The sequence below is a fragment of the Bos mutus genome, chromosome 18 (genome assembly GCF_027580195.1).
Source record: "Bos mutus isolate GX-2022 chromosome 18, NWIPB_WYAK_1.1, whole genome shotgun sequence".
Taxonomy (NCBI): domain Eukaryota; kingdom Metazoa; phylum Chordata; class Mammalia; order Artiodactyla; family Bovidae; genus Bos; species Bos mutus.
This window is the reverse complement of record NC_091634.1, coordinates 6,257,059-6,267,360: the sequence shown is the minus strand read 5'-3', so window position 1 is coordinate 6,267,360 and position 10,302 is coordinate 6,257,059. Positions and strand designations below refer to the sequence as shown.

At 61.5% G+C, this 10,302-nt stretch overlaps 2 protein-coding genes across 2 annotated transcripts; both read right to left on the bottom strand.

Moving 5' to 3' along the window:
• Window positions 1–2,550: 2,550 nt before the first annotated feature.
• Window positions 2,551–6,812, bottom strand: JOSD2 (Josephin domain containing 2). Its single transcript, XM_070387297.1, has 5 exons — window positions 6,679–6,812; window positions 5,876–6,035; window positions 4,208–4,333; window positions 2,944–3,138; window positions 2,551–2,833 (listed from the first exon to the last, which is right to left on the bottom strand). Exons 2-5 carry the CDS (start codon window positions 6,019–6,021, stop codon window positions 2,734–2,736), a joined length of 567 nt encoding a protein of 188 aa, XP_070243398.1. The 5' UTR covers window positions 6,022–6,035; window positions 6,679–6,812; the 3' UTR covers window positions 2,551–2,733.
• A 485-nt stretch (window positions 6,813–7,297) lies between these two features.
• On the bottom strand, window positions 7,298–9,451 carry ASPDH (aspartate dehydrogenase domain containing). Its single transcript, XM_005898436.3, has 7 exons — window positions 9,397–9,451; window positions 8,877–9,021; window positions 8,538–8,622; window positions 8,300–8,449; window positions 7,997–8,217; window positions 7,773–7,927; window positions 7,298–7,341 (listed from the first exon to the last, which is right to left on the bottom strand). The coding sequence occupies exons 1-7, from the start codon at window positions 9,449–9,451 to the stop codon at window positions 7,298–7,300; spliced, it is 855 nt and encodes a 284-aa protein (XP_005898498.2).
• Window positions 9,452–10,302: the final 851 nt, after the last annotated feature.

The window sequence follows — 10,302 nt, the reverse complement described above, 5'->3', positions numbered from 1 at the left end:
CATCGACCCTAAGGGGCAAACAGTAGGCGCTCAATACATGCACCGGCCTGGCCTGCTGGTGCTCTAGCCTGTGCAGAGCAGGAAGGGTTAGCACCTGAGGTGGGGCTGGGAGTAGGAGAAGGGTGGCTGCCCGGACCCCCACGCCCCCACCCGTCCCCACCCTGGGAATCCCACCCCCCTGCCCTGAAGGCTCCCACTCCTCAGACCATATTAGGCCACCGCGGAGAAGGCACCTGGGAAGATCACTCAGGCCCAGGAATAGAAACACTCAGGGAGCCCCGCCAGGCTGTCTGGGACCTGATGGGACAGGCGACAGGCAGGGGGCGGAGGAGTGGGTCACAGAGGGCCCAGGGAGACAGACAGACAGAGGCTGAGAGAGAGACATCTGGAAAGAGAGCCCAAGACAGGGGCACCAAGGGGGGGCCAGATCAGAGACTTGGGGGCAGTGTGGGGGCCCAGGGGGCACCCCCAGAGTTGGGGTGTCCTGGGAACCTGGCAGTTTTCCTGCATGTGCTGCTTGACCGTGTTTTATATGTTTGGCTGCTCCAGGTCTCAGCTGTGGAATATGAACTCTTAGTTGCTAGGAGACCAGGGATTGAACCTTGACCCCCCACCCCACCCCTCCACTGCCCCCCACACCCCCACTGGCATTGGGAGCCTGGAGTCTTAGCCACTGGACCACCAGGGAGGTTCCTTGTGCAGCTTGACCTTTCACTTTTACCAGTTACCCTTTGACCTCTGAAGCCTTGGGAGCCAGAATCCACCAAGCCCGAGTCTCCCCATCACCATGGGCCATTGCATCCTGCCAGCATTTGCTCCCCGCATTCCTCCTCGTATCCCCCCACCCCCTTGGATGAATCTACTGCGTGGGTGGAGCGCAGCCTGAGGCAGGGGCAGGGAGACACCCCCAAGTTGGGGCCCTGCCTGCCTCTCCCTGCCCACAGCCTCCCTGTGCCTCTGGGTCCCCCATTTCTGCTTGGCACCTAATGAGGTGCCCCACATTTGCCTCCTTCTTGCCGTTATGCTCACGCCTCCTGGGTCAGGCCCGTGACCCCTAGAGCCATCTCCTGAGTCCCTGACCCTGGTCCTCTTCTGATGTCACCCAGCCTGTCATACCCCTTGCATCCCATCGAGGGCAGTGTGCCCCCCGCAGCCGCTCTACCCCAGGGTCCTGTCTGTTGGAGTGGCCCCATGGTCCCCCAGGGCCAGACCCCGGGGTCCCTCCTTCCCTGCCTGCTCCCTCACCCCCAGAGGGTGCCCTGACCCTCTTGTCACTTCTGTTCTGCCCTCAGGGTCCTGGCTCAGCCTCGTCTCCTCCCACGGGGAGGAGCCTCCTCCTGGGCCTCCAGCCTGCCCCCATGTGGCCCCAGAGAAGTCTTTCTGAATCCAGGACCGATCTGCCCAACCCCTGCTCACAGCCTCGCCCTGGGTCAAGTCCAGCTGCTCTTGGAGGCCCTGTGGGCAGTGGGCCTGCCAGGATCTACCCTTATCTCTAATCACCTCCTCAGACAGATACAGGAGAAATCTCCTCCCTTAACATTCCAGGTCTCCTTGGGGGCTGTTTCTAATTCTGGAATGGCCCCTTCCCACTGGCTCCCTGGAGAGCCCCCCACCCCCAGCCTCCTAGAGCCAGCCTTGCCCAAGACCCCTCAGCTCAATCAGTTAAGAATCTGCCCGCAATGAGGGAGACCCAGGTTCGATCCCTGGGCCGGGGAGATCCCCTGGCGGAGGAACCAGCAACCCACTCCAGTTTTCTTGCCTGGAGAATTCTAGGGACAGAGGAGCCCAGCAGGCTGCAGTCCATGGGACATGACTAACACTTTTATTTTCACACTTCCAGCTCCTAGAGGCTGCCTGTTTCCTGGCTCGTGACCCCCCCTTGTCTTCAGACACCCCCAGCCCCCACCGCAAGCCTCCCATATAGCATCTTCATCACCCGTCTTTCTGTGATTCTCCTCTCCTGCCTCTCTTCCATTTTTTTTTTTTTTTTAATTTTTTTGGCTGCACTGCACCGTGTGTGGAATCTTAGTTCCCCAACTAGGTACTGAACCAACCCCAACCCCGCAGTGGAAGCGCAGAGTCTTAACCATACTTCACCACCACCAGGAAAGTCCCACTGCCTCCTTCACTTTTAAGGATGCTCGGGATCATATTGGGCTGACCCAGACCACGCAGGACAATTTCCCGCCTTTGAGATCTGCGGATTAGCCAGACTCACAGGTTCCTGGATGAGGTCGGAGATGTCTTTTGGGGCCACGACTGCCAGTTGGTGGACAAGCTGGGCGTTGAGAAGTCAACCCTCGCCTTCTTCGTGGGGCTCATCTCCCCGTACTCTCTGGCCTGCACCGATTTGTTTGTTCCTAGTCTCCCCCTCGGGCCTTCAGAGGGTAAGGATTGCATTGCTTTCCCCCTGTGCTTCCCCGCCCCACCCACATGAGGAAACCGACGTCCTGAGAGGTGAGTGCGTCGCAGGAGGTAGCCTAACCCGCTTAGGTCTCTCTGATAAACTGAAGGAGAGGGGTCCCAGGTGAGACACGGGCCAGGCCGGGAGCAAATTACCGGGTTTATTGAGGCAGCAGCGGCAGGAGGCCGGGCAGGGGGCGGGGCGTACGGGGCAGGGGGCGGGGCCTCCGCTGAGTCCACGAGGTGTACTGCCCCGGCCCCGGCGCTTGCTCGGAAGGCTGGTCTCGGGGACCGCTCCGGGCGGGCAGCCGTGGGCCCCTCCTCCTGGGGTCAGTCTGCCTGCAGCCAGGAGCCCTGCTCCTCCACCTCCTTGGTTACCACCAGCAGCACCTCGCACAAACCTTGAGCCAGCGCGGCCGCCAGGAAGGCCCTGTGCGCAGACACGGGGAGGCTGAGGCCTGGGGTGGGTTGGGTGTGGAGCGGGGGACAGGCCGCATCCCCATGGCCCCCGGCCCTGGAGCCGCGCCCCCCACCCCTCACCTGACGCCGTCCTCGTCGCCCAGCACCTCGGGCGCCCGCAGCTTGGAGTCCAGGTTGTAGTAGACGCCGTCCACCTGGCGCAGGGCCACCCAGTGCCGCCGGCGAAGGGGCAGGGACAGCAGCCCCAGCGAGACGGGCGAGGGCAGGTTCAGGATCAGCCCCAGTACCCGGGGCAGCGCCAGCTGGGACAGGGGCCTGCGGGCCGGGCGGGGACGCGCCATCAGAGCCCCGAGCCTGGGCGGGTGCCCGCCGGAGCCCACCCAGGGACTCGCCTCCATCAGCCCACCCTTTGCTTCCTTCCACTTACCTGCTGCCACTCACCCAGACCTCCCAGTCAGCCACCCACCCAACAAGTCACCCTTCACCCTCATCCGCCTGACCATTTGTTACCCATGCGTCATGCACCCACCCAGCCAAGCCCCAAGCACCACCTGCCCAACAACTCTACCATCCACTCTCCGCATCCACTCCTGACACATCTACCGCTGATTCTACCCATCATCTATTCATTATGCACCACCCACCCATCCAAGCCTCCTAGCCATAGAACAGTCACCCACCATCCATGCTCTTCCTTGACCCACTCATTCACCTACCAATGCAATCAACCTGCAGCCAGCCAGCTGGCAGCCCAACATCTCCTCCACCACCCACCCAACTCTTCATCTGCTCTTTCCATCCGTCCATCCAACCAACCATCTTGGATGTTTGGTATCCACTGCCTATCAACTGAGGGCTTCCCAGGTGGCTCAGGGGTAAAGAATCTGCCTGCCAATGCAGGGGACGCAAGAGATGCGGGTTCGATCCCTGGGTTGGCCTGGAGCAGGAAATGGCAACCCAATCCATTACTCTTGCCTGGAACATTCCACGAACAGAGGAGCATGGCAGGCTACAGTCCATGGGGTCGCAGAGTTGGATACGGCTGACTGAGCACGTCACACGTATCAATGATCCATCCTTTATCTATCTTTCATTCACTCAACCACCCACCCATTCATATATCCCATCACCCAACCTACCCATTCACCGTCCACTTACCCATCAATCTGCCTATCATCTATCCATCAGCTCACGCCCTGACTGTCCCTCTACTACCTCCTGAGCCCTCAGTGGGCCAGCCACCCGTTATCGACCGCTGCAAACCCTCCACCCATCTGCCCCTTCTTCCTCCTTCCCATCCACCGTCCCCTCCCCCTGCTTCGTGCCCCAGCAGCCACCGTCCCCCCGCACCCACCCCCATAATGACGCAGCATTATGGCCGCACCTCCTTCGGTCCCACCACACGGCAGCCAGGCCCTGCCCCTGCAGGGCAGCCATGATCACGTTGACGTCGTAGTTGCCGGTGCCCAGGAGGCTGCGATGGGGGTTCAGCCGGGAGTCTGGGGCCAACCTGAGTGGGAGGTGGTCAGGGCCTCCTGAGTTGGGGGTTCCTGAGAAGGCCTCCCCCTCCACCACAGGGCCATAGCGTCCCAGGGTCCGTGAGTCACCCCACCATGGGACTCTTCCCTCTCTTCAACCCTTTGCCGACTCATTACCCCCAGCCATGTTCCTCCTGTCCCCCGACTCTCTCATCCTGTCTTCAGCGAAGTAGACCCTGTCCCCCACCCACAGCTCTGCTCAGGCCTTGCCCTCCTCCTGGACCCTCACCAGCTTCCAATCTCACCCCTCCTGGGGGCTCCTTCTACACCCAGCACTGCCCTTGCCCCAGCCGTCCCTGGCACCCTCGTCACCCCAGGAGAGAACCCCAGCCCCCAGGCGTCCCTGGCAGGATCTGGGCCCTGCTGGCCTCCTGGCTCCATGCCCACCCCATTCCTTGCAGCCACCTGACCCAGCACATCTCCTGTGCTCCTGCCCCCCGCCTTCTCTCCAGCTGTCCCCCAGCCCACTTGTCTCTGGGCCCCGCCTCCTTGAGACAAAGGCAACTTTGTTATGTCTCCGGGCCTTTGGGGGGCAAGGCAGGGGGAGGGGCCGGAGAGGGGGAAAGCTGTGTATTCTTTCTCTGTGTATCTGTTTCCCTGGCTTCCCTTAGGGCAGGGGCTCACAGTGGACTCATCTCTGAGTCTCCAGCATGGCTGAGCTATGAAAGAGTTGATTGATTCCTGTTCTGAATGATGGGAGGGGATGAATACATTCTAAAATAATCAGTCTGAGGGCCTGGGACTGGCCTGAGGATGGCAGGGGCGGAGGCATGGGAGGGCTGTGAGCAAGAGATGGGGAGAAAGGGTCGTCTCGGGGCGTAGGATCACACGGGGGACTGACTGGAGGGGAGAGACTGAAGGCTGAGGGGAGGGTCCAGAAGGCAGTGGGGCCAGAGAGGAGGGGCTCAGGCAGAGAGATAACAAAGAAGTGATGTTTGAAATACTGAATAGTGAGGCAGCACACTCCAGGCTGCCAAGAAGAGAGAGCCGTGCCAGGCAGAAAGAACAGCCTGTGCAAAGGCCCAGAGGCACCATGTGGGGCTCATTCAGAGACTAGAGGGCATTTGTCTGGAAGCAAGCAGTGAGATAAGAAGCTGCAGAGACGGGTGGGGACCACAGCACACAGGGTTTTGGTTATCAGGCTGGGGGCGGAGCCTGCGGCTTCTGCCAGGGGTGCTGGGGGAGCCCTGGGAGTTGGGGAGGGGCAGGTGCAGTGTTGGAGCCTTGTGTAGCCGGGACTGAAGGAGATAAACCAGAAGCTGGGAGGTGGGAAGACAGTGAGGATAGGGGCCTAGGTAAAAGGCTGAGGCCTGGTCAGGGGCTGAGGTCAGCGGGGTGAGCAGACGCCTGGGTAACATCTTGGTTTCTGAGTCCCGGAGTCCAGCCGGGCAGGGGATGGGGCAGCAGAAAGCCGCAGGGCTGTGCCCCGGGCCTTACTTTGCTCCGAGACCCAGGTGGGTGTCCCCGCCTCCATGAGCCCTGCTTCTCCAGGGGTTGGGGTGGGTGATGGTCACCTCTTGCAGATCTCATCGGCAGCCTCCTGGCTGAAGAGCTGCTGCTGCAGGACGTTGTTGAGGGCGTGCACGGCACAGAGCTCCAGGCGTTGCCGTTCGTGGTACACGGAGGGCCGGCTTGGCTGAGCTCCTGGGGCCTGGGACATGCCGTCCTCGGCTCCTGCTTGGAGGGGTGGGGGGAGAAGGTGCTTAGGAGTCTGGGATCTGGAAGCCCAACCTGCCAGCAGGCCCTCGGGGCCACCGTCATTGAGTCGGGGCTCGGGCAGCCTGAGGGGCCCCTGACTCTGGCGATCTCCTGGCAACAGAGTACCTCCATTCCCTATTTCTAGGAAAAAAGCTCTCTCTTCTCTCGCTTAGCAACAGAGGACCACTCCCCCCGCCCCCCACGCCCCACCCCCGCCCCGGCCCCCGCCACATCCCTAAGTGAATGGGTCCCTGTGGTGGTCACCTAGCAACAGAGAACTCCCCTCCCCTGTCCCTAGGTAACAGGCCTCCTCTCTGGTTACCTAGCAACAGAGGAGCCTCCTCTCCCCCCGCCCCCCAAGGCCCCTACTAGGTAACCAGGCTCTCCTCTGGTTACTTAGCAATAGAGGAAGCCTCCTCCCCGTCTCTAGGTAACAGGGTCTCTTCTGGTCGCCTAGCAACAGAAGACTCCCCTCCCCTGTCACCAACCAACAGAGTTCTCTCCTCCTGTCACCTGGCAACAGGGCCCCCTCCCCGGACACCGAGTAACAGAGCTGTCTCCCCGACCTGTACCCCAACCATGGTGCTCGCCCGCTCCGCTGCCTGGAAATGCCCCTCACCCCGCCTGCCTCTCTGTTCCCCCAAACCGGGGGCTCCCGCATCCCCCTGGGCGGCGGCTCCGGGCTCCGAGAGCGCAGGGCGGGCGGCACCGCGCTGACTGGGCAGGTGGGACGGACTACAGCTCCCGGCGGCCCCCGCGAGCCGGACTACGATTCCCGGCGACTCCGGCGAGAGCGAGAGCTCCTCGTGGAACGTCCGGGAAGCGTGGCCCGGAAGTCCGCTGTCGCCCCGAGAACCCAGGACTACAACTTCCGTCGGCCCTTCGAAGAGTCCCGGAAATGTGCCCTAAATCGGTCCTCTCCTTCTCACAGTTCCACGCCTCCTGCCGCTCCGAAGCTTCTGGGAAACGTAGTGAGGAGGCTCTCGCGACAGCTTCTAGGGGTGTTACTTCCCTGTACGTCCGTTCCCTGGGCTGGCGTCATGCCTAGCGTGACGACGCAGCGTGATGTCACGGAAGGGAAAGTGATCAAACACCAGACCACGCAGGGAGAACAGCCTCCAATGTTTACTGAGACCAGAGGGATGTCTGGGGACACTGAGGCCAGGGCAGCAGTGGGTCGGTGGTGGTGGGAGGTAAATAATGAGATGAGGAAGTCCTCTTGGGAAGGGGGAGGCTTCTCAGCAGAGATGGACCCCCGGCTTGGAGGGGAGCTGGCAGCAGCCTGCGAGGGAGATACGGGGAATGAAAGGCTAAGACAGAGAGATGAGGAGTGACAGACACCTGGAAGAAGGAACAGACCACTGTGGGGACGGAGAAAGACCTAGAGGGAGGGACTGAGACTCAGAGGGGAACAGAGACCCAGAGGGGGGCCAAAACCTAGAGGAAGAGGGATAGACACCTGGCAGGTGGAGAGACTCACATATATGCTAGAGTCCCCGAGAGACAGGGACACGGAGTCTGGGAGAGGAGACTTGGAGAGAGAGAGAGATCTATAAAGACAACGTCGTGGAGAAGAAGGTTCAGGAGACTCAGAAATAAAGATCAGTCGACAGAGACGGAATCAGAACTGCAGACTCAGAAAGCCTGAGACTCAAGCTCCGCCTGGGGCTTGGGGAGAGGGGCCGCTAGTGCCCAGGAGGAGCCTGGCCGTACCCACGAGGCTGCGCCAGAAGGTGGTGACGGTGGCAGAGCCGGTGACAGCGCCTGGTTCTGCGGGGTTCTCTCTGTGTGTGTGCACAGCGAAGCTTTGGCCTGTGGGTCCCGGGGGTCCGCTCAGCTCCACATCCACCACGTGCATGTTCTTGAGGCTGGGGCAAGCAGGGTGGTCAGTCTAGCTGGCCTGGCCCCAGCCCAGACCTCTACTCAGCTCCGCTCACCTGAAATCAGCCACAAGCACCCCGATCACACGGTCGAAGCCCAGGCTGGGGGCGGCCAGGGCAGCCGCCGCCATGGTGTTGGAGTTTCGGGGGGCGTGGGGGCAGAGCCCGCGAACAGGGCCTTCATAGAGCACAGCGCGAGGCCCGGTACTGCGCATTGTAGCCAGGGGTCCCTCGAGCCGGAAGCCATCAGGGTGTGTGGCCATGGTGACACGGAGGCTCTGGAAGTGAGAGCTGGGGTCAGGGAGCCTGGGTGTGCCTGTTGGCCGCCTCTCATTCCCGGGGAGTGCCCCGGGCACTCACCTGGAGGCCCCCGGCTTCGTCCAACCTGGTGATGTCCTCCGCGCCCCACAGAGCCCCCCGGGCCACGAACACAGCGTGGCCCCAGCGATATGAGGCTTCCAGGAGCTGCCGCTCTGTGGCCTGGTCAGCCAGGGCTGAGGGGGACCCCACCTGGGGCAGATGAAGTGGGGAGCTGAGGTCAGGAGATGGATCCCACTTTAGGGTTGGGTGGCGTCAAGGCGGAAGAGGCGGGGCTCACCAGGAGATTGGCATAGCGCAGGATTTCTGCCCCAGATTCCTGGATTATTTTCGGATGGGCCACTTCCACCACAAGGTCAGGGTGCCTGGGAGACAGGAGAGAGGCGGGGAAGGCCTTGAAGAGGTATTGGACCTCCCCCTAGTCCCCAGGTTCCCTGAGTCTGTGGAGGCCTGTCATGTTTCACTCTGGCCTGGGAGGGGAAGTAGGATGGAGGCTTGTCCTGTTTCACGTTTGGGTGAGCGAGGACCAGAGAGGGTAAGGGCCTTGCCTGAGAGCACACAGCACCTAAAGGAGGCCAGAATAAGAGTTTAAGAGAGTCCTGCTGGCGAGGTCACTGACCTCTCCCCGAGAGCAGCAAGGTTCTGGAGCTGGAGGGAAGGGGGTATGCTCCCCGCCATTCGTCCTGGGTCACGGTTCCAGACAAAAACAAGTTCTAGGCCCAGTTCTGATCCCTGAGTCAGCAAGTGGGAGACCAAGGACTGTCCTGGGGAGAAGCAAAGAGACTCAGAGGGGGCACATGTACCTACCCAGAGAGAGGGGGACAGGGACTCAGGGAGAGGGGACAGAGACCCAGAGAGATGGGGACAGGGACCCAGAGAGAGGGGGACAGGGACCCAGAGAGGAGGACAGGGACCCGGGGTGGGGGTACACAAAAACAGGTGGAGGGCAGAGAATCAAGAGTCGGAGGACAGAGACCCTGAGGGACCGGAGCCCCATGGTGGGGAGTGGAACATGCTTAGGCAGAATCAGCCAGGCCACAGATCAAGACAGAGATGAAAGGAATGTTGGTGGAGGACACAGGCTTTTGAGGCTCCAGAAAGAGACCTGGGGGAGAGGCCCCAGACAGTCAAGGACTCACCGAGGCGGCCGTAGCCCACTATCCCCACCTTCCTCGGGACCCTGTCGAGGGCCATGCCCTTGAATTCAGTGGTCTGCGTCTGAACTCTGCTGCCTGCTGCCCCTCTCACCACACACAAGAGGTTTGGGCAGCGGCTGATCTTTGGACTCTGACCCTCGGTCCTCTCCTGAACCTTCCCCCTTCCCTGCAGTGGCCCAAAGGTGGGGGTGAGGGGGTGCTGCGTGGGGGCAGAAGGAGGATCCTGGGGACAGTGGGCAAGATGGTTTGGGGTTCTAGGACCCTGCGTTGTGCGTGCCACCGCCCCCCCCCCCATCTAGCCTGTTCTTTCTCTGCCTCACATCCTCCTGTCTTCCTGCTGATGTGGAAAATTTCCTCTGCAGTCCCCCGCCCCCCTTTCTGGCCAGCCAGGTTGTCATGGAAACTGCATCCTGGTTGGGTTGGGGGTAGAGAGGGTTGGGAGCAGGGGAGAGGAGATGGTGACGCTGGACTCTGGGCTCTGTCTGTCCCCTTGCTGCTTCTCCTGTATTTCTAGTCACCATCCTTGCCCCAAACCCAGCCACCATCGGTGCCTTGGCACCCGGGTTTCTTGTCAACGTTCCTCCTCAGCATTTTCCTCCCTTGGTTCTCTGTCTCCATCTCGTGTCTCTCTCTGTCCTATCGCTCTCTCCACCTTTTCCTGGATCGCCATCCCTCCAGCTCCCACTCCTGCCTCCTCTGGGCTGGCTACCATTCTGTCCCCAGCTAGGCTAGGCCCTCATCTCCTGCAAAGTCTGAGGGAGGCCTGGCCTGGTCATGACCATCTCTCTACAAGGCAGCAGGAGCTGGAGTTGCGTTCGTCTTAGCCTCAGCGACCCCCCCTCACCCCCACCCCGCAACCCACTCCCAGCTCCCATGGAAGGGGTCCAT

Excerpts from the sequence above, each read along its gene's own strand:
- JOSD2 (XM_070387297.1), bottom strand. The coding sequence starts at position 6,021 with ATGTCCCAGGCCCCAGGAGCTCAGCCAAGCCGGCCCTCCGTGTACCAC. Across the intron at positions 3,139-4,207 it reads GTGTGGTGGGACCGAAGGAG|GCCCCTGTCCCAGCTGGCGC; the intron begins GTGCGGCCATAA and ends CCCGGCCCGCAG. Across the intron at positions 2,834-2,943 it reads GGCGACGAGGACGGCGTCAG|GGCCTTCCTGGCGGCCGCGC; the intron begins GTGAGGGGTGGG and ends GTCTGCGCACAG.
- ASPDH (XM_005898436.3), bottom strand. The coding sequence starts at position 9,451 with ATGGCCCTCGACAGGGTCCCGAGGAAGGTGGGGATAGTGGGCTACGGC. Across the intron at positions 8,623-8,876 it reads CTTGCTGCTCTCGGGGAGAG|GCACCCTGACCTTGTGGTGG; the intron begins GTCAGTGACCTC and ends CCTGTCTCCCAG. Across the intron at positions 8,450-8,537 it reads TGCGCTATGCCAATCTCCTG|GTGGGGTCCCCCTCAGCCCT; the intron begins GTGAGCCCCGCC and ends CATCTGCCCCAG.